The 23,631-nt window shown below is 39.5% G+C and overlaps 1 protein-coding gene across 1 annotated transcript in view; it reads right to left on the reverse strand.

Annotated features, from left to right (window-relative positions):
* Positions 1–23,631, reverse strand: part of VWA8 (von Willebrand factor A domain containing 8) — a 308,581-nt gene that overhangs the window by 207,205 nt on the left and 77,745 nt on the right. Inside the window, exons 6-14 of the mRNA XM_059724552.1 lie at positions 22,549–22,713; positions 22,090–22,139; positions 21,685–21,793; positions 14,723–14,827; positions 11,537–11,668; positions 9,637–9,771; positions 9,462–9,539; positions 3,072–3,232; positions 140–253 (exon numbers count right to left, since the gene is read on the reverse strand). Coding sequence (XP_059580535.1) covers positions 140–253; positions 3,072–3,232; positions 9,462–9,539; positions 9,637–9,771; positions 11,537–11,668; positions 14,723–14,827; positions 21,685–21,793; positions 22,090–22,139; positions 22,549–22,713 — 1,049 coding nt within the window. The remainder of the gene's footprint in view (positions 1–139; positions 254–3,071; positions 3,233–9,461; positions 9,540–9,636; positions 9,772–11,536; positions 11,669–14,722; positions 14,828–21,684; positions 21,794–22,089; positions 22,140–22,548; positions 22,714–23,631) is intronic.

Here is a 23,631-nt window from a genome sequence, read left to right on the forward strand (position 1 = left end):
ATGGCATTATTCTGTAATTTTAAATGTACATATTTAAAAATGTAGAACATTGGAAAAAATCAGACATTAAAAAAGAATTCTGAACTCTTCCCAATGCACGGAGTTCGTGGAATATTATGTTTGGTGTCTGACAAATTACCTTTCCTGAAGTTTCTCATCTGAGAGGTGCAAATCTTCTTTTAACTGTTGATACCTGTCTTCTCGTAGTAACCTGGTGCCATCATACAGAGTTAGTTCTCTGTCATGGATTAGCCTGTTTGGGAACAGAAAATAAAACAAGTCTAGCATTTAATTGCCTTTTCTAAGTTTTCTCAATGCATGTTATTTTAAAAAGGTGCTTCAGCCAAGAAGTCTTAACTGTACTGCCCAAGTTATTAACAAAAATAAAGATTAATAAGTTTCAGCAAATGACCCTGTAATAACAAGGAAGGCCAGTCAAACTGTCTGCCTAAGAAAAGAGTTTAAAATATGGTTCAGTAACTACAGTACATAATACCATGTTGACAGAATAACTATTTTCACAGATGGACAAACCTTACTAGAGACCATACATGAAAAAACTTTCCCTATCACTATTATAACTACATAAATGGCATGAAATTAGAAATATTCTTCCTATTAACAGCACCATAGTATTGTTTTGTTACTAGAAACCAGACACTTTATAGCTGCTTTCATAGAATGTAAATTCTATAAAGCAGAAGAAAAAAACAGATGTGAAGAACTTAAAAGGCATGAAAAATGGGCTTGTGCTATTTCTTCTCCTGCCTTTTTTCCAGTTTATGAAGGTGGCATGAAAGGCTACTGCAGCTTTAAAGGTGGGATTCTACTTAAGTTTATAAAAGGGACTATACATGGGTAGCCAGTCCATGGCTGCATACCACAAATGACACGGGTTGCCTCTGTGTGGCACATGGCAGATCAGGGCAGAAGCAGGGAACACAACAGCAGGTAGAACAGGGAGCAGAAAAAGAGCAACAGATTGGATAGCGGAAGAAGATTGGAGTGGCACTCAAGCAGAGTGAGAGGCTTTTCCTGTGGCAAGCCTGCCAAAAAGGTTGGCCCCCACTGAATTATATGACATAATTGCCTACAATAGCAATGGACCACACCTGATACCCCAGAAGATCCTACCCAATCCCGTGCTGCTAAGGTTTCATATGAGAATCTGAGATCTTGTCTACCTCGATGATTCTATGGATAAAAAGAAAACTAGTATGACAATACAAGTAACAAGGAAGTGAAAGCTAGTAGAGAGAGAGGAAATTATATTTTATTTAGACGATTGTTTTTATTAGCACCCATTTAACTAAGTAACCTGAAAAAAGATTTTGTTTTGTTTTGTTCAGGATCCAACACCATTTTGCCTTCATCTGAAGCCTGAGAAAACTTGCTATACCCTTCTGAGTCATCCAATAAAAAATGGCAACACAAGATTTGACATTCCTGGTTTTTTTCCAAAAAAGAACAAAGCAATCCGAATACAATCTACAAATTTTAAAAAAAGAATGAAAAGAAAAAATACATTCAGATTTTCATACTACAAGTCATAAAGAAGCTAAAAGAAGACAAGCTGATTGCTTTGTTAAGCAGGTTACTTCAATAAAGCTTTAAAAAAAAAGTTAAAAGAAATCAGGGAACATTTTTTATTTTTAATCAAATTACTCTAAAACTGGACAGAAGTTATTCTGAACTATTATCTACATAATTACATATTATTGTAAAAATCCAGTTTGAAAATAAGGCGACCTAGCTACACATAATGCACAGAACAGACTGGAAGAGAAAATTAGGGTCTCAGAAAGCTCTGAAGCTAACTGAACTCTGTCTTGGGCATAAAATACATAAGCATAACAATGAAGGTCTTTAAAGAACTTAGGAAATGTACATTCAAAGTGATATTTTTACTTATTCAACATAAGAACTGTTATTCCTAAAATAGCTACTAGCAACACTATATTTTGGGCTAGATTCTGATACCTTCATTTATCCTGAGTAGCTACTTACCACAAGTACTTCTAAGATAAAGGTACTATTCAATATAAGCATAAATTTCAGAATCTGGCCCTGTATTCTTTTATTTACTAAAAGCACAGTTGACGTTATTATACAAGATTTTTAGGCATTTTTAGTAAAATGATTAAAGGAATTTTAAGTAATGTCTAGAAAGCATTCTGTAGAGTGAGTATAATTTTCTTTTTAACAAGATGCACACAACAAAGATAATTAACATAATAAATGTCACATCTGTCATTTAGGAGCTACATGCAGTTTTTAGGACTTCTGTACTAATTTCCATTTTCAAAGCACAGTACAAACACTGACTGATTAATTTTTAGGCTACATTAACTTTCACTAGGTTAAAACCTAGCACATCTTTCAATTCATATAGAAAAGCTGCATGAACTAAGAGTTGATTTACACAACAAACTCCTGGCTTCCTTCTACTCTCAAATACGTAAGGACCTAACACTGCATGTTCCGTAAACACACAATACAATATTTGCAACACTATTCTTTAATTTGCACAGTTGTGCATCTAGTAGCAGGACACAAGTTTCTCAGGCTATGCATTTAAGTGCATGGCCTCAGGGATGAAAAAGGCAGCGTGCATAATGGGGGTACACGCTTATGCAAACTTAATGTATAATCAACACTTGTTAAGCATTGCTGTAATCTTAGATGCCCTGAAATGACTAGCTCCCAACATCTTCAAAGCTTCTACTAATCAGCTCTTTACCAGCTGCTTCCTCTTTACCATTCTAGCATGGTTAAAGGGAATACAATTAGTTACAAATACTTTAGCTAGCAGTTAACTGGAATACTATTAACTTATAAACCAGAAAGTGGGACAGAAAAATGCTATGTTCTTAAGCAGCTTATGTGTTCAATGAATATGAAGATAACAGGAGTTTGTTACATTTGAAGCAATAGGCAATAAATTGGGACTGGCAATACATTATGATCTTATGCAAATTAGGCACTTACTAGAATTCATATATGTGCAGTACACAGTATGTACTCAGTAAACAAATCCCAAACACCCATCTTACTAGCACTTTTATACTGACCTCTGTAGGACAGCCAAGGTGCCAGAGTTGACACGATGAATACCATCAAGAATAACAAGCTTCCCTTCCAGGGCAGCAGTTACAAGCGGAGATGGTCTCCAAGCAGTGTCTCCATTAGGTAGAGTGTACCTTTGCTGCAGCAAATCTCGAGCTGTCATATCCTATGAGCAGCAATCAAAAGAATACAATCAAGCTATATTTTAGTCATGCATCAGTTCTCAATTTCAAAAAGTGTATTTCTCAAGAAGCATGGACCCAAAGGGGTTTGGACACAGAATCTCTGATTCTTTCCTTGAGAACTATTAGATTTACATACATACTTTAAAATAACCTTAATACAACATTTTAATCTTTATGAAAGATTAATAACTAACTAACACAGACTTTTCAACACCAGAACAAAAGATCACTTTTTAAAAGAACTTCTAAATGTTTTTTCCCCCTTATAGGTAAAAAGACTTCATTTAAGAAGCAGAAAGTTCCTGTACAGCAGGGGGCAGCAGTTTTCATACAGCATAAATCGAACTCACTCATTTGACAAGCAAGACTGAAACATTTTACATACATCATTAAAACAGATTCAGATTTCAGTGACGTAAAACACTGGTAAAGTATTGCAATTCTAAGGACAGAATCCATTTTGGTGGCAGACCCCCCCACACTTAGGCATTAAAACACCTAAAAGTCTGGTTGCTGGGGTTAATTTTGTTCTATTTTTATGACATATATAAATGTATAAACATTCCTGGGACAGGGAATGACAAGGACCAGAACCCGATTCCTGCAGTGTGTGCTAGCCACTAGACCACAGAATTACCCTCCCCTTGCTTGTTCTGTTTCTGGCCCCACAGCTGGTACAGTCTTGGCTGTCTTGTGGCCCAGGAGTGAAAGGTGCTTCCATCCCAGTTTTCTCTTTAACATGGTGGTTACAGTGCTTTCCTCAAATGTGGAAATGTGACTTTGAATCACCTTAGGCTGAGGAGGACTTAAAACCTCAGGTTTTCCACTTCCCTGGTGACTAATCACAGGCTGTTAGGCAAGAGGTCGGAACCAACACCAGTACCACAGAACTGAATGCAAGTCATACAAGGTAGATATAGTAGAGGCACACCAAACAGATCAGGTCTCTCTGGACTTGGCACTTTCCCAGAACCAACATAGGTCACCATGGAGTTTAGGCAAGAGCTCACTGCCTAGGTGATCAAGTTAGATCACCTCTGAGTTTATGCAAAACCCAAATGGAAGAATCTACTCAAGTCTTCAGGAAAATACTGAGGTGCTGTTTAACCGGAGGCAAATACTGAGTTTGACTTGTGGAGAAGGGCCAATCTGGATAGCCCTTTGGAATTTAAATATAACCCTAAACCTAAAAATAGGGTAGGGGGAAACATGGAGGGACTCTAAAGTCCACAGAAAAGATCAAATATCCCCCAAATAAAATACAGTTTTGTTCCAATCCAACTCACTCCATCCCTAAACAGGATATAATTTTGCAGACAAAAAGCAACGGTAGTCCAGGATGTGCATCTACCACTACACATATGCTTTGGTTGTTCCTTTGTAGGGGGCACTAACTGAAGCCTAGAAGGAAACCATAGTGAGCAGCACCATGTGGCCTAAAAGATTAATTCTGTTCTGCTTTTCAACTGCAGAGAATCTACCCAGTGCAGAGCTCAGCAACTCAGGCTGTTTACATCTGGCCAAAAATCAGGTGGGAAAAAATATCTGTTATTGCGGTTAAAGTTTTGCACATATTCTTTTTACAACTATAAACTCTTTGAACTTTTAAGAATAAAAATAGAACAAATTATGTCATGTAGCCTGAATCATTTCCTCTTTCTGCATTTCCTTAAATGTCTTAAAATAACAGGACAAAGTCTGGTTCCTTCAATACTTCCACAACTGTGTAACTTAAAAGTCTCACCTTCAGATCCATAAAAAAAGCACATCTTTTTACTGTTGCCATCAGAATTTTTTACTGTTGTAATTGTTCTGGATTTTTTTCATTTTATTACTAAGTTGTTCAGGTTAAATGCAAAACTTTTCTAACATTTTTATTTAGACTAAAGAAAAACAAATGCTTCTCTTGCTATCAGTTGCCATTTATTTCAGAAATTCCTTATGTATATTCTGCTAATAAATGTATGTATTAGAATGCAGTACTTGCACACAGAATTAAATTAAAATTCATTTTATACTATGCACTTCTTTTGGAATGAAATTAACAATGAATGGTATGATTTAACTATGCTAAAACTAATGCTGGAAACTCAAAAGAACAGAAAGCATTACAAAAATAAAATTAAAATTTGCATCATACTCCAAATGACTTGAGTTGGATTTGATCAAATAATGGGAAATAATAAATTCTTTCATTACCATTTTTTTTCCAATTATTCAATATCTGTAGAGGGTTACAACTGTTTTTTGCCTACAGATTTGTTGTTTGTTCTTCCTTCTTGATTATTTAAATATTACACAAATAATATATATTTATTTTGTAATACCAGTAACCTGGGAAAAAAAAATATTTCTTTCCCATTGTCTTTGTTACATCTAGTTTATCTTATGAAATAGAAAGATTTTATTTTTTTCCTTTGGAAAATATGTTTTTACTGTTCCAGTCATCATACTTAAAGCTCAAAATGTATTTCCTGAAATAGCTCCACTGAGGAAATTATAGTAATACCAAGTAGGGTGTCCCTCATACCTCAACTACTAGCAAATATGGTAGGAGAAGCTTTCAGTTTAACCAGCTTCCCTTGCTCCTTCAATGCCCATTTTATTCTTGGAAATTCAGAGGTTCATGCCCAGGTTTCTAACTTATGAGGCCAATTTGGATTTGCATTTTCTGCCATTTCTCAAACCAAGAACAGGAATTAATGGTAAGGAAAATTCCTGAGGTCACATAAAAATGCTGATTTAGATATAGAAATACATAAGCACATGCAGACACACACTTACTGATGTGCTTAGATAGGATAATTTTTCTGCCAAAAAAAAATGTTTTTTGTTGAAAATTATGTTAATGCCACCAATATTTGAATATTAGTTTTTTCTGAAACATCCTGAGGGAAAAAAGTGTTTTAAGCCTTTAAAAAAATTAAAACCAAATGTTTCCAAACTGTGGTCTACACACAACTGGCTGCTACTTCTCTTCATGTCTAGTTGCCTAACTGTACTAGGAGACAGCTAAAAATAAATTATTTCCTCAAATTACTTTCCCAAGTATGCAAATGCTGTAGTTTCTACAGGGACTTTATGCAATCAGGAGTAAATGTAGTACATGAGCTTGCAAATCAGACAGAAAGTTGCTCTTGAAACCATGTACCCCAGGAGTTTTCAACCTTTTTTAACAAGTGTACCCCTTCTGTCTCAAAGTTTCAGCTCATGCACCCCTTTATATTTTTTTCTTGTTTTTAAGGGGGGAGGCAGATTGAGGCCCTGCAGTGAGGGAGGGAGTGGGGCAGGCGCTGCTCATCTGGGGCAGGCCAGGTCCCAGGACAGATCCATGAGCAGCTTGTCTGGGGGGGCACAGGCAAGGGGGGGGGCGGTGCCTGCCCCTGCTCCAGCCCCACTCCCTTTCTCACCACAGGGGCCTATGGAAGTGGAGCTACAGGGGGGCTGCAACCACTCCAGAATTCACCGTAGCCTCCCCAACACCCCTCCCAGCACCACTGCCACCCTCCCCAACTGCAGCTGGCCCAGTCCCTGCTGGGAAGAGACCAGTGCCTGAGCCCACAGTGGCAGCCCACCTTCATCCTGCACACAGATCTGGGGCACATGCTCCCAAATGCCCTCCCAGGGTGCACGCAGTGTTGGGAGCCGCCCCCCACTTGAACTCATTCAAAAGAAGAGATCTTAAAATGATCCTTGGGCATTCTCTGATTGTCTACAGACTGAACATCTAAGAAGGAAGGGAGTTTTACCCGTTGGTTTTTAAGGACATATTAAGATTATGAGAAAATTACGAGAGGCATGCTGTAAAAACCAGGAAGGTAGAATTTTCATATTTCTTGTTCTAAAAGTCTATTTCACAGACTGAAATGTATACTACAGACAGAAATCAAACCTTTACCATGAGAAATTTCCTGTTGCCATTTTCTATCCTGCAATTCTGGGTATTAGATAATGACAAAACATTTATGTTTTGGAACACTGAGTTGAATATCAGTTGGAAAAGAAGGTAAAAAAGCATGTGTAAGACAAAAAAGGACAAACATACATTTTAACTGCTTTAAAAGGGAGTGAAAAAGCACCTACTTTAGATCATAAAGGAGCTGTTACAAACTATTTATTCATTCTGAAAAACCCAGTAGTGATGCAGATAAGATAAATCACTGAACTTTGATCCTGCACTAAGCAAGGGGAAAGTTGGAGCAGTTTTGTTACTTTTGCATCCCTACAGGATTATATGGTGTCCTTTGATATTTAAACAATTGTTATGTATTGATTGCTATATCCTCTGAGAAGATACCAATTAAGGATTAGCAATTCTTCCACATAAATTGCTATCATGTTCTCCATGCTGAAGTTCCACAAGCTTTGCCCTCATGAATGGGCATGCCAGGTTTCTGTTTCAGAGAAGGGCTTCCAAGAGCTACTTTTATATATATTTGTATAATAAATCCTCTAAATTACATAATACTCTCAAATACTAACCTACTTGAGAATACACAGACTTTTTGGACGCAATAATGTATTTCTCTATTACAACAAAGCAAACATTCTTTTCTGAATTACTGTTTATAATACAAGACCTGCTGGCAATATTTTAGCACTTTAAAGAGAGTTGTTATTTGTAGAATAGAATTAAGAGAGCTCTGTCTTTTCATACATCTATTTAAAAGGAAAATTTAAATCAGGTGCCACTGAAACTTTTCTTTTCCTCTCCAAACCCTACCTGGCAGCTCTGTGACCCTGCTCTTCAGGAAACTCAAGAAGGATCACAACGTGATCTGGGACAAATAAGCATGAAGCTCATTTGGGCCCTGGGAAAGGGAGAAAAAACTGTTCCCAGACTGAAAGGGGACAAAAAATAGGCCTCCAGGGTTCACTACTGTCTAGCATCGTGCAGTCAGCTGCAAACTTGAGCATTCTGCACTGTAGGAAAAAGGAAGAGAAAAAAAGTCAACAGGGATAAAGGAAGGAGGAAAGCTAAAGAGGGGGAAAAGAACAGGAGGCGCTACTTCACAGTTAGGGCTGCTAGGATCTGGAACCAACTTCCAAGGGAAGTGGTGCTGGCTCCTACCCTGGGGGTCTTTAAGAGGAGGTTAGACAAACACCTTGCTGAGGTCGTTTGACCCCAGTACTTTTTCCTGCCATGGCAGGGGGTTGGACCTGATGATTTGCTCAGGTCCATTCCGACCCTAGCAACTATGAAACTGAGACAAGGTACCACATGGTCTTCAGCAAGAAGATACATCAGCAGGGACCCTGGTTTTCTCTGATAAAAAGCCCCCAATTTTCAGATATAAAAAATAACCCCAGCATGACAGATTCTATGTTATATCCTAGAAAATATATATACTAGATGACCCTGTGAGGTCCTTTCAGCCCTACTTTCCTATGATCCTATGATGTTGTTTGATGATGTCTTTAGAGTATAGTTTTGTTCTTGTTGTTAGAATACTGCTCAGCTAGAAGTGTTCTTTCATAAGGATAACACAGACATACAAGCAAGAATATTTATACACACACACAAAGACATCATCAAGCAAAACCTCATAGGACCATAGGAAAATAGGGCTGGAAAGCACCTCACAAAGTCATCTAGTCCAGTCATCTGGTCAAGACAGAATCATCCCTCGCTAAAGCCATCCCAGCAAGTGTCTGTCTAATCTGCTTTTGCAAGTTTCCCAAGATGGAGACTCTACAACTTCTCTAGGTAGCCTGTTTCAATACCTGACCACCCTCATAGTCAGCAAGTTCCTCCTAATTTCCTGTCTAAATTTCCCCTGTTGCAGTTCGAGGTTGGTTGCTCTTAATCCTGTCCCCTACAGAGAAAAGTTCACTCCCCATCCTATCTATAACCAGCCTTCAGGTGTTTGACGACTGTTAACAAATCCCCCTCAGTCTTCTCATCTCCAAATTGAATAACCTTACTTCTTTCACAGTCTTTCCTCGTAGATCTTGTCTCCTAGGACCCTGATCATTGTTGTTGCTCTGTGCTGGACTCTTTCCAAACTGTTCAAGCCCTTAAAGTGCAGGGCCCAACACTGGACACAGTATCCCAGGTGAGACCTACTAATCTTATAGCTCTTTGCATCTTTCCCTAAATAAGTAATTTTCTCCAAAGGTTGGAGCCTTATATAGAGATTTATCTAATTTATGCAATCTGTGATTTATGTAATATTTCAGACAATATTATAGATACACTAGTTCACTTACCTGATACAGCATGATAGGTTCTATGTTGTATCCTAGGATATCGGCAAATTCCTTAGCAATAACTGTTTTGCCGCAGCCCTAGAAAGTTTTAAATAAATCCATAAAAAATAAATTATAAAAGGACTTAGAAATATACTGAAAGAAAAAAAAAAAAGAAAAAATATAAATTCCTTACTTTTCCTCCAATTAAACACATATCCTTAACCATATGTGACTGCATCATTTCTGCCAGGAACTGCTTATGACTGGATGTCTTTATAAAAGTATCTGATCCAGAATACAGGTTTAATGGTCTAGTTCCAGCTGGAACCTACAAGCAATGAAAAAGATAAAATTTGTACAAAAGGTTGCTGTAGACTCGGAGAACAAATGCGATTATGTTTGGGCATTTTTCTGGTAGCTTCCATCTTCTGTTCTAAAAATCTAGACCTTGCATTAACCCCACCCCCAGGAGACTATAGTTTGTGGCTGTGAACATTTCTCAGATGAAATCAGAATAAAATGTAAACCCACATAATGATGTCTACTTTGCCTCTTCACAACTTGAAACAATAGCTCTGAGAGGTTATTCTAATTCATTTTAAGGTAGGGTTAACGCTCTATCCCAAATATGAAACTTTAAAAGTTTCCACTGTTATTACTTACTGTAGATAAGAGGAGTGAAAGAGAGAAGGAACAATTTTATTGTAATATTTGAAAGTCTACTTTAAACAGGTATTTACGACAGAGTTTTGAACAGCAGCAAAGCTTGTTTCCTTCAATTTAACCCAAAAGCCCTACCCCTTCTAATACTAGTCACTGCTTCCTCCTCAAATTTTCTCCTCTCCCCAAAGAAGCTATTGTTTCTTTAACCAGATCTGAATTTACCCTAGTGCCAAATTAAGCCAAAAATACAAAGAAGTTCTCCAACCAAAACCCCCTAGTTTCCAACCCCTTTTGAGAGAAACCTCAGTTTGCATATACTCTCACATATATTTAATCTGAGGTCATCCCTCCATTCTACACATTCTGAGGTCCTGCCTCCCAAACACAAATATGCGCTCTTCCTGCTTCCTACCATTTTATCCATATCACAGACTCCCCAATCTCACCCAAATCCAGCATCCACTTCAAACTCTCAGATCAGTATGTGTTTCCTCAATAAGACATTATTACACCACCTTACAAACTGTAAACTTCACTGAAGGAACCTCAATCAACTAATCAGCTAACTGCTCCATCTTCTGTTTCAAAATCCAGGATGCATCTACACTTGCAGTTAGCACATAGTAATAAACTCCAGCGCAGTTCAGGCTGGAGTCAGCTGCTCCCAGGTGCAGGGTTTGCGTGTATGCCCAAGTTTGCAGCAGTTAGAGCCAGGGCACAGCAGCCCCAGGCTGGCAAGGGGCCCAAAGGAGTTAGCCCCAGGCTCTAGGTGGCAGTACTGGGGCTGGCTGGGGCACAGAGATGATACAATGCGGGGCTAGCTGACAAGCAGCCCCCATAATCTAGCACCCTTGTGCCCTTATCAGCCCCAGTCACCATCTACACATGCATTTCAGCGCACTTAATGATTTCTCCATAGGACAGTACTTGTCCCAGACAGTACTATCTACAGCAGAGCTAATTAATTTACTTCACATTGATATGGGCACACATGTAGATAGAGATGCTACACTGTGGAGCTAATTAGTCAGGTCCTCAGTAAAATCCACGTGTAGATGCACGCCCTGTGTGGAATAACATTGCCAGTACTGCTAGCTATTACATTTTATATGATGTGGTTGACAAAGAGAAAAAACCCTACTATTTTATTTCAAGATACAATGAAAGAACAACAAAACATAAAACAAAACAAAAATTATATACCTGCCTTAGTTGTCTGGATAGAAGGCCTTATTTTTCCATAACTGGATACTTTTCAGTTCTTAAATGATGTTCTACAATTTATTACTTGTTACTCTATAAGAAAAAGATATTCATAGGGGTCCTACAGAAAGCTCAACACCCACAGTGAGTGTTGAAGTATGAGTGAGACTTAATAGAATAAAATTAGTAATAACAATATGAAATAATATAGTTGGTTGAACAATCACCTGGAATGTAACTTCTTTTTCACCAATCTGGACAGTTACATCAGCCTGTAAGGTCTTGCTTCCTTGTACACTTTCCACTTTTGTAATACTACTGGGACACAAATGGCTTCCTGAATCCTTTAGTTTAAAACGCTGTAACACCAAGGAAAAAAATAATTAATATTTAATACAGATTAAGAACATAAGAAATGCCATATTGGATCAGACCAATGGTCCATCTAGTCCAGTATCCTGTCTCTGAGAGTGGAAAGAGTAGATGCTATAGAAGGAGAACACTGAACAGGACAGATCCAGAGCATATCTATCCCCTGTTCATTACTCTCCGTGGTATCCACTATTGTATGTTTAGAGATGCCAGAGGAAACCATCTCCAGCCATTCTGTTCAATAGCTAATAATAGATCTATCATCCAACTGTGTATTTTTAAAAGTTTCTTCTGAAAACAAGGCAGAAATGGATCCAATATTAATTCTTCTGACATTCAAGACCATTTTACTCTAAGAATGTTAATATCAGAAAAGTCCAAGTGTACATTTGAAACCAGTGGTATGAGAATATGTTTATTAAGTATTCTTTATTCAATGTACAGCTTGCTGCTTATCTTGAAAAAAACAAATTAAGTCAATTAACGAGCTGCAACAACAGAAATCTTTGTATTAAAAAATGCCAGAATTCTATTTTTCTGAATTGAGGTTCCTATGTGTGACATATTTTAGCTCCCTTTAAAAAAAAACAGAACTATATCTTCTTATTACATAGTGGCTATATGCTGTCCACTGTTCTTTTGTTGATTCTATAGTCAGGCAGACTGAAATAATAGCACCAGAAGGTGAGAACTTCCAGTATGTATCCTAGTAGGTCAATTATCTTTGTATTCTGTTATAACCACTTACATTCAGAAGCAACCAAATAAAAATAAAAAATACTTGTCAGGATAAGACAATTATTTAATTCTACAGTCTTGTGTGTTGTAGAAGTTGAAGGCATTCTCCTTGCATGAAACCTTGCTATATATACAGCCTCTGACATGCTAAAGAAAAAGCTGTGTATTTTCACTTTCCTACCCTTCCTTTTAATATTTTAAGGTTCATGCTATATATAGAAAGTTTGAAAAATATTTTCCATGGAAGGTGTTTTTTTAAGTCCTTATTTGTTGGGAAGAGGGACACATATATTAGAAATTCAGATTCATCTTTGCTTGGAAATCTACAGTGACTGGAAAGCAAGGGAGCCAAGAAAGTGAAAGCTGAGTAGTTTAGAGTGCAAGGGATTTTTAGATTCTGTTTTTCTTAACACCTATTTAACTTCAGTGCCTAACGAATACCAATGAAAGATGACATCTACATTAAATATTCAAAACGTACACAAGGTCCCATCCATTAAGGTGACTGTTCACATAACACATCTGAGATTCTTCTGTGTTCTGCTCTCCATCAACCCTCATCTCCCAAAAATTCCTCCAGTGAAATTAGGGAACACCAGATTTGATACTCCCCGCTGGCTATATATAATCTTTTCTTTTTTCTTTTTTACTGCATATATTGTGTTTTTCCTACAATCATGAATAATGCAAGAGATGCAGACTCTCTCTCTCTCTCAGTAGTACATTTCCCAGTAGGAATGAAGATAATTTTCCACTATTACAGTTCAACTGACCAGGACATATCATTATGCTCATATTTCCTAAATCCTGAATTGCGCTTTCAAAATGCATTTGTTTTGAATCCTTAGGAATTGCTGCAGGGCTGTGAAGTGGTAAGTGGAAGAGAATGATGATTTAAAAAAAAATACAAATAAAATAAAAGGTTCTTCTGAAAGGTATGAAAGAGTTGTTTTTATTTGTGCAGGGTGATGGTGGAAAAGGTACCTGCTTGCTCTTGGATGCTACACTTGCTCAGTTCCATAAAACTCGAACTTGGAAAGACATTACCGAAGAATTATTTCTGACAAGGATTTTCCATTTCCCAGTGATTTCAGAGAGCAAAAATTTAAAAATTCAAACAGCAAAAACTGACTAATAATGTATGTTTAGTATGCAATAGTAATATGTACCTTGCTGGGCACAGCTGATACACTTAACTGTCATTTGTAGAAGTTGCCCAAGGTTACTGTCTTGCAAGATTGCGCCCCTGCTGCAGCCAAGACTTCAGGACAACAGCCCTGGATGCACTTGCAGGCATTCTCCAAATGCCACAGGAACCCCTTGCAAGGGAATTCCTGTGGTGTACAATAAGCAACTAGATGACCTCCCTTATATGGCATCAGAAACTGTGACCACCTCTGGTTGTAGCAACATTTTTGGACACTTGAACGCAACAGGGGACTAGGACATCTGTTTGCTTCCAACTTGTGCCACCATAAAAATTTTGATGACGGCACAAGGGAGATGTCTGTCTGCACCCTAAGTATCACTGAGCTACGTAAATCTAGAGTAGAAATAAGTGGTGAATTTTGTACAGTAAAGTGGATTAACCACTGCGGTAGCTTACTAAATGCAGTACCAGATTCTCTATCACAAGAAAATTTTAAAACAAGATTAGATGTTTTTATAAATGACGTGTTTCATTTAACCACAGCTACTGGCTACTGAAGCAAAATATTGGGTACTGAAGCAAGTTCAAATAAGCCATCTAGCCTGTTAGATATTTTTGTTCAGCATTACTGCAGAAGGATGTAGGGGATCATGTAAAGGCTTAACAGCCACAAGTAATAATGGACCAGTGGGCATTAAGGAATCACAATACACCACACTACACTCCATGCTGTTCATGTGAAGGAGTCTAATCACAGACACATTTTAAGAATTTTATGAATTATTTAAAATTTCAACAAATTTTGAACTTTTTGGTGAAAGTGACCTGTGTCATTTGCATATCTTGATTCGGGAAGGGTCTGTTTTTTTTTACCTAAAATTAACAATATTAGTAGTTCTATCCGAATTAACAGTCACAGTCAAAATTAACACATGCTTAAAAACCTTCCTAAAATGGCACCAGTATCTACAAGAAGATATAAAACATCGTCACCCGTTATAATTAAATATGTTGATTTATGAAGTTTTTCCCAAATATTTTTAAATAATGCACATTACTGTATTTAGGCTATTAATATTCCTTTGTGTCAAACTGAAGTAAACAACAAGCAAGGCTACTGTTTGATAGGATTTGTCTAATAATCAGTACTCACTTTTAATGCATCTTCAACTGCAGTCCTACCTTCTTTTCCCAGGAAAACATTATAAGGGTAAAGCCATTTGATTAGATGCTGGATTGACATCATCGGAAAGTAATCCTAATTCAAAATAAAAATATAGGAAAGATTAATACCATAATTCATTCATTCATCCGAAACACATATTTTTAAGCTACTCTAAAAATGGAACAACAAACACATTCCATCATCCAGAATTTGATGCAAAAATCAGTCTCTCCTACATTTTTGCTCCCATCCATCTAGAACCATTGGGTCCTATCCCCTCAGGTTATTTTCTCAAAGGATATAGACAGACATAAGAAACGTTTTGATATCAAGACTGATAAATGCTGATTGCAATGCAGCTGTGACATTTATTTGCATGATCTTGTAGAAATACAGGAGTAGCAGAACTGCTCCAATTTTAACCCTGCTTCATTCAGGGTCAAAGTTACTGTTATTCAGCTCATTGGTCTCACTACAGGATCATTTAGATGTAACAGTTAAATCTCAAGAGCTGCAACATGCTCAGAAGCAATAAAATCCCCCCCTTTTTTACAGCAGCTAAAATCTGCTTCTCCAAATCCTGAACTGGAACAAAAAAGGTAAAAATGTAAAAAATGCCTCATGAAACAGAAATTCTAAATTTCAACCAGCTCTAGTTAAAACAAAAGCAAACAAAAGAACTATTGTGGGGGGAGGGGAAATCAATGAGTACAAATTAATGTCCCTAAACTACAGAAAGACACTTCCCCGTGGAGGGAGGCAGGATTTATAAATGTGAGTTCTCTGTTCCTTTTAAGGTTAGAATTTTCCTATTTTCTAAGATATAGCAAAAGACAATGCAGTTTAAGACATTTTAATACTGAAAAGAAAGTGGCACCTGGCTCCACTGTTTCTCCAGTCCATATAAGTCTTTTATTTTACTCAGTTCTCATGCATAACTCAGATAAAAGATGTTCCACTGCTTTCACTTGTGATACCTGCAATCTTATTTGGACTTTACTTTGTAGAGCAGGACTTTTCTAAACAAGAGCTATTGGTTAGAAAATGATAATATTTTTAATCCAATGTTTTGGCACCCTGGGAAATCTATTTTAATCTATTTTATAGCCAGCCATCTTTTAAAAAGGTAACTAAAATCGGCAGCAGCCCTAACTGTAGTAAAAAGGCTTTTTATAGGAAGTTCTGGAACTACAATGTTTGAGATTAGTCCATGTTGATTATTATGCAATAGGGACGTATAAAGTTGTCACTCTCCCTACAAATTATTTATATTTTAATCCTGGATTTACTATAACTGTTGAGCTTATTTGAATCAGTCCATGTATGGTATACTATAAAATACAATAAACCATGCTTACATGTCATTATCTAAATATCTTCCAAAAATGTTTTCCAAAAAAAGCAATCCAATAGAAAACTGGATTTCATATCAGCAGTAAAACAACATCCATATTTTAAGAAATATGTTGTATGGTTTAATCGCTTCCAACTATTTCTAATAATTAAATATTGATTCCACTACAGTGTATGGATTTCGCATTATAATTCAATTACTAGTATTACTGATAGCTTAGAATGGAGTTACTAAAAAAAATATTACACTTGTAATTATTTTCAGAAAAACAAATTCCCCTGGCATTCTAAATAAATCAGATTACTAACTGTATGTAATAAACAATGTGTTTCTCTGGGTCCTGTTTCTGTACTAGGCAAACCCACAAAGAATTATATTAATTCTGTGGACAAAGATATGAATATTGCCAGGAATGGCAAAGATTTTATAAATGAATAAGTGTGTGTGTGTGTGTGTGTGTGTGTGTGTGTGTGTGTGTGTGTGTGTGCACACGCATACATGTACATACATACACACATGTCATTCTTGATGGGCAATCGGCTAGTATGTGTGTGTATACACACACACACACGCCAACTGCCCATCAAGAGTGACAGTGGGGGAGGGGGCTGGGATGGAGTGCCACCACCCAATGCCCCATGCTGCCACTGTTCTGCCTCTTGCAGAGAGCAGGGTGGGGGAGCTGAGGCCAGCAGCGCTGCAGCATCCTCTGTCCAGTCCTTGGCACAGCTTCAGAATTATGGCAGTGCTCCCCCACACTTGGAGTACTCCAATTGGCTGTTTACATCAGCCAATCAGAGCATGAATAAAACATTATGGACAGACAGACTTAGACTTTTATAATATTAGAGTAAAGACACACATACATATATGTGTGTGTATATGAGTATGTATACATGTATGTATGTGTTTATATTCACATATATATAGTGTGTGTGAACATGCACACGTATGTGTGTGTGTATATACACACATATATACATATATGCATCTGTATACCTATACCCATTCATGTAGATATATAGATATCTATATATCTATATTTATGTGTGTATGTATGTATCCACACCCACACACACACTCTTGCATGCACTCTCTATATATACCAGGGGCAGGCACATATTTTGGGCAGAGAGCTGCTTACAGTGTTTTGGCAAGACACTGAGGGCCGCATGGGTAGCCCTGCCCCTTGACAGGTGCCCTGCCCCTTGTCACCATCTTAGGACCAGAAGTCCTGCCCTCTAACTCCTGACTTTTGCCACCAGAAGTCCGTCCCCTTGCCCCCCAGAAGTACTCCTTCCAACACAGGGGTTTGCCATCTTGGAACCAGAAAAATACCAAAAATACCATGTACTACAACATTCATTAATTTCATTTAAAAAAATATATTTTGTCCATTTACATATGTTGTGTAGTGTACATAGAGGTGACAGTATAATAGCTTAAAATGAAGTCTTACTCTTGTATACTGTGGGAGGGTGGGTATAGATTTGTGGGTATGTGGGGTGTGGGGGAGGGTGTGGGTGGGATTTGTGGGGGTGGACAGGCATGGAGAGTGCAGGGGTGTGTGTATTATGTAGGGGGCTGTGACTGTGTGGAGGGAAGGTAGCTGGGAAGTGCTGTGGCTTGGGTGGAGGGGGAGAGTTTGCCCACAGACCACTCCCCCCCCCCATGGCAGGTGGAGCCCCTGCCATCTGTCACCTCTGTTCTTCTTCTGCCTCTTCTGCATCCCCTGCCGCTTGCTGCTCTGGCACCAAGTTCCAGCTGCTCCTGCAGTCCTGGCAATACAGCCAGAAACCAAGTGGTGCTGGAGCTGCTGGCAGGCAAGCAGGGAGGTGGGGGGAGTGGGGAAATGGCTGCAACAGATGGGGGAGGAAGGGGCAGCGAGCAGGAGCATGGAGTGCAACAAAAGCTGGGCAGAAGTGTGAGGCCCATGCTGATGCACCAGGGCCAGTGCCAGCGAGGCCTACAGCACAAGGGCAGGCACAGGGGGTCTGGCCCGGCAGGGGTCTGTGGCCAGGCTGGTTCCTCCTCTCCCTGCTCGAGCAGCGCAGCCCAGCTCCATACAGCCCCTGATGGCCCAGACCCTGTGCTCCTGGGTAGAAACTGCTGCTCAGCGCAGGGGAAGTAGTCCCCCCTCGCTGCTGCTGGGTAGTTTTAGCTGCATCCACCCAGAGCTCACACCACGCTAGGCTGCAGAGCAGCTCCTTCACCACCACCTCTGTGCTGCCCAGCATGGCAACAGTGACCGTGTGGAGCAGGCACAGGGCAACTCACAAGCAGCAATGAAGGAGCCTCACCACAGCCTAGCATGGTGCGGGCTCCAGGCAGCCGCACCAAAACCTGCCCCACGCTGTCGGGTGGGGGCAGGGGTGGCACTTCCCCCATGCCAAACAGCAGTTTCTGTCCAGCTGCTGCAGCTCAGCAATGACAGGTGAGCCCGGAGCTGGTGTGGGGCCCAGGCTGAGCAGCAGTGATGCGGAGCACACTGTTGCTCAGCACAGGGGGGAAGCAGCCCCTCCTGCTGCCGGCGCTCGCTGCTACAGCTGCTTGTAGCCCACACTGGGCTGCCTGTGCCTGGTCTCCGCTGCCACTGCTGCCCCCCGGGGCAGCCCAGAGACAGTGGTGATGTGGTGGAGACGCACACAGCCCCGTGTGGGCTCCGAGCAGCTGCACCAGGAAGCGTCAGCCATCTGGAGGGGGAAAGGCCGCTTTTCCCCCATGCTGAGCAGTAGTTTGTCCCACACCGCCACAGCTCAGCCCAGACGGAGCTCAGCCCTGTACCGTGGGCCTAGGGCAGGGGGGCTGGGCACAAGTGCCAGTGACAGCCAGGCGGCAACACAGGGCCCTCACCAGTGTCCCGGGGCCAGTGACAGTGGGGCCCAGAGTAGGTGCTCTATGGAGCTGGGTCAGCTCCCCTATTGTACCCCTGCAAGTCCATGCCCTGTGCTCCTGCTGCCCTGCTCTGGGCTCCACCAGCACTAGCCTCAGTGCACCAGCGCAGGTCCCACTCTTGCTGCGTCCAGCTCTTGCTGCGCTCTGCGCCTGTTCAGTGCCCCTTCCCCCCCGCCTACTCACCTAACTGCCTGCAGCTCTGACACCAAGCTCTGACACCACGTGCTTCCCGGATGTATCACCGGAACTTCAGGAGCCAGCCTGGCCCAGTCCTGAGGCGATTGCCTGTGGTCCTTCCCTACCTCCCTCCCCACTCCTTCTCATCTGTATTTCCCTTAGCACAGGGAGGCAAGAACAACCCCAAGCCTGAAGCCCCTGCTGCAGAAGCCCCTGGTAGGCAGAGGTTGGGGCTGATGGGGGCAGGGCCAGGCTGTGCCACTGGCTCCCCCTGGGTCCTACTGCCCCAGCTCCTGTCATCTTTGACAGGCAGCCAGGGGCAAATGAATATTAATTTTCTAATTTTTTTAGGAGCCCCACAGACTGGATAGAGTGGCCTGGAGGGCCAGATGCAGCCCATGGATGTATTTTGCCAGCCTCTGATATATACCCTTTTCCTGGAAAACATTTTATGAAAGATTTTTAGAAAATGAAATGTAAGCATGGCGGGGGAGGGGTGGGGATAAGTAGTAGGGAGGCAGGCATGAGTTAGGGCCAGGAGCCAGACTGCTTGACTCCCCCACCACCATCCCCCTTATATCTGCCCCTGTGCCATTGCCATTGGGAAGGGGGAGGGTGCAATGAATTTAAGACAACCCTCCAATAATAAGGTTCTATACATGGGACATTAGAAGAAATGTATAAATGTTCCATATACAGAATCTAATTATTGAGGGGTCATCTTAAAATTCAGAGTTGCCTTGGATTCAGGTAAATATGGTATGTTTTCATAAAACAAACAACATTCCAAATTTTTATTTGATGATGCTCCCTAATTCTGAAGTAAAAGTGCACTCTAGTAAAATGTATTGCTCAGTTCATAAGATATCCTCCTTACAGCATTTTAATAGTGCTCTGTCTGTGCAGGGCACAACTTACTCTTCCCCTATGATATTTCAAACAAATCATAATTAATAGACTGGAACAGATTAAATTAGCCTCCTCATCATGCCTGCCTAAAAAAATCCGTCAGTATCAGTGAAGGATTTTCAACTTGAGGATGACAATCCTCTAGGAATATACAAATGACAATGAGGTGAGGAAGAGCAGATAAACCCAATGACCTTCCAACATTGCTATAGAGCAATGATCTTGCTTACAAGAAAGAAGGAAGCCTGGAGCTTAGCAGGCAGGAAATGAGCCCAGTATGGAAAAAAAGGGAATTGCTAGCTTAGGATGCTGTCATTCCAAACCAGTAGAGATGAGAACAGGGGAAAAAATCTTAAACTAATTGTAACAGAAAATGTTCTGGTACATGATTAAAAGACACTGACATAAAATGACAACACACTACATCTTTAATGTAGAATAAAATAGATCCTTCATCCCTCAATGAAAATAAATAGCTTAGGGCTCATTTTATTTCCATTACTCTGGAAGCATTCATTTAAAAGTAATTTTTCACTATGTGGCCTGAAGAATAAAATGCTATAATAAATTTAAACATCCAACATACATTTCTTTGCAGAAGTAGTAGAAGAGTGGTTCTCAACCAGGGTGCCATGACACAGGTGCTGCTGTGGCCACAGCAATCAGGTAATAACATTGCCATGCATGTACTCCTGCTGTATTAGGGCTCTGATCAGCCTAAAGCAGGCAGGAGTTGGAGCCCTCCAAGTCCGGCCCCTCTCAAACTCCTCCCAGAAACAGAGGCACGTGGGACAGTTTCGCCCACCTGCCTGTTTCTGGGAGAAGTCTAGAAACGCACAGACCAGGAAGGGCTACAAAGCATAAGGCAATTCCTCCCTGCTTTAGGCCAATCACAGACCCATAGCAACAGAAGCGTTCACACATGCCACTGTCCTTCCTGGGATGGCTGAGCAGCAGACACGGGGCTATTTTATCTGGAGACAGCAACACCTAGTTCATTGTGTACTGAGGTAAATTGAAGCAGCATTAACAGTGCTTCTCAACCAAGAGGCCACCACTTTTTGAAAGTGATGGAGGGGTACCCTAACCTTGAAAAGGTTGAGAACCACTGCACTAGAAAGCTTGTTTAATGTTCTCCATTCTAGTGCTATTCACCTCCTAGTCATTGTTTTGGCATCAATTAAACAGACAAATTGACAGAAATTCTATTTACATAGCACTGACAACAGCAGGTTCCTGGACCTTAACTAAGACCCTTGGGCACTGTGGTGGTAGTAGTAACAGTAGCAATAATAAGTTCCCCACTAATTAATATATTAGACTCAGAGTTAACTCTAAGACAATTGGTCTTCTGCCTAGTGAATTAGTAGAGTATAATCATACATGAAACTACTTTGTAAATCTTTGATTCATCCCTGTTAATTTAACACTTAATCTTGTATGTGACTCTATGCTGGTATGTTGGCTCTTTGGAGCACCTACCCCTTAACACCCTTTTTTTGTTCATTTCAGTTGTGTTCCAAAGACTGCAGTAAAGTATGCATATTTCAACTTCTGTGAAAGAAATTTCCCAAACTTGTTCATATAGTTTCACTACACAGCTTTAAGCACATACCATAATCCGAACTGCAGCAGATAAACTGTCTAATGGAAAATCTGGAAGCCCCAGTGTTGACGACTCTTGGGAGCAAAGAGTTGCAGCAAAAGACAAGAGCTGAGAAATTCTAGATAAGAAAAAATATGCTGTTTTATACAGAGAAAATATGTGTAGAAATGTTAAATTCTAGGAAACTAAAAACAGCATATGTTGAAACTAGTTCTGAGTACAGTAAGTTTCATGTAATAAAGTTTTGATGCATTAAGGACCCACAAAGCTATACATGAGAAGCTGTTTAATCATACTCCCACACTTACATTCAATTCAAGTCAATCTCCAGTAATATAGACTACAAAAGGCAATCCTGATAGGACATAACAGTCAACTACTTAAGATTAATTTCTTATCATTATGAAAATTTACCTGTCTGCAGAAATGTTGGATCCAACTGAGTATAATAGCTGAAGACAGTCCTGAAAATAGAACATAGCATCACATATCAAATTAATTTCTGGGTCATACTGCGGATCAAGTTCATATCATACCAAGCATTGTTTATCTTTCCTTTAAATTAGACACCACCACCTTTTGTGGCAAAGAGGCCACCCACTTTCTGAACACAAAGGTAAATTTAAAAAAAGAACATCATGGTGTCAGCATATCTTTCTTTTAGGATTTTATAATGTTTAAGTCATTATGGAGTGTTTCTTCCTTTTCAGTAATTCATTGTACTTCAACATGAACCATCCCCTCCCCCAAAATGTCAAAAGCACTCTATTTACATTCAAAGAGGATTTTTTAAAATTCTATAAAACATTAGGTCAAACTATCTATTAGTTGTGCTCAGCATACAAACTCTAAGTGATCTAGAAGGGCACTTACCCTAAAGGGTAGATAATAAACATCTCTGGCTTGGAATCGAGAACGAAGAGGAGGGTCCAATGGATTACCAGAATACTTTGGTACTGGAAGTCCTAATGCTATCACTCGAAAATCTTCACTGACTCTAACAATCTTCCATGCATCTAACTCAGTTTTAGTATGTTCCTGAAAGAACAGGAAAAAAAGACTTAGAAGTAAATGATATCTCTGGAGAAGCCACTAATAACCAGGGATCCTGGTTTTCACTGATTAAAAAAATTCTAATTTTTCAAATAAAAAAAGTAACCCAAAATCCACATTTTTTCCGTGATTAAAATGAAACATCACTATATATATTAGTGGCATTTCCTTTTAATCATGTAAAAATATGGTTTTTGCATTACTTTTTTAAATCCAAAAATTGGGGATTTTTTTTTAATCAGAGAAAACCAGGATCCCTGCTAATAACTAAACCGCACAGTGAAGACCTATGATCAGAAATCTTCTAACTAACTGCAGTTTTCTGTTGACCTGATCTTTAAAGATGATAAGATGGAATATAGCATGCTGGCCTATGATACTCCATTTGAAGATGATATAACCGAGCTTTCTAAACTAAGGGGTGGTTGAAATATGCTTCAGTAGGTTCAATTTGGAAGTTTTCAGAAATCTAATTATGGATCCCACTAATGGTCAAAGATGTGAACTAGATTTAGAAAAATCAGAGAGACAATGAATCTTCATTATTTTATTCTTTAGAAAGAACCATAGACTTCTATTTTTTTAAATTATTACAAAAAACCCCATTTTGTTTGAATGAAATATGGTCTACAAGAACAACAGTAATACAGGTTTATCACTAAGTATCTATTAATATTGGCAAACTTTAGCTGTTGCCATGAAAGGATTCACTGCACAGACAACAGTCAGCTCTGTAGTCTTCCCATGTTACAATCGAACCTTATTTGAAATTGTACATGATTACTTCCTGCAGACCTAGATCCAGTGTAACGATTCACATAGGAAAACAGAGAATAAGCTATAAACTTGTACAATGCAGTATTCCCCACAAACAACTAAGCAACATTAAATTCTGTATCACAA

This window comes from Alligator mississippiensis, chromosome 1 (assembly GCF_030867095.1).
Source record: "Alligator mississippiensis isolate rAllMis1 chromosome 1, rAllMis1, whole genome shotgun sequence".
Lineage (NCBI taxonomy): Eukaryota > Metazoa > Chordata > Crocodylia > Alligatoridae > Alligator > Alligator mississippiensis.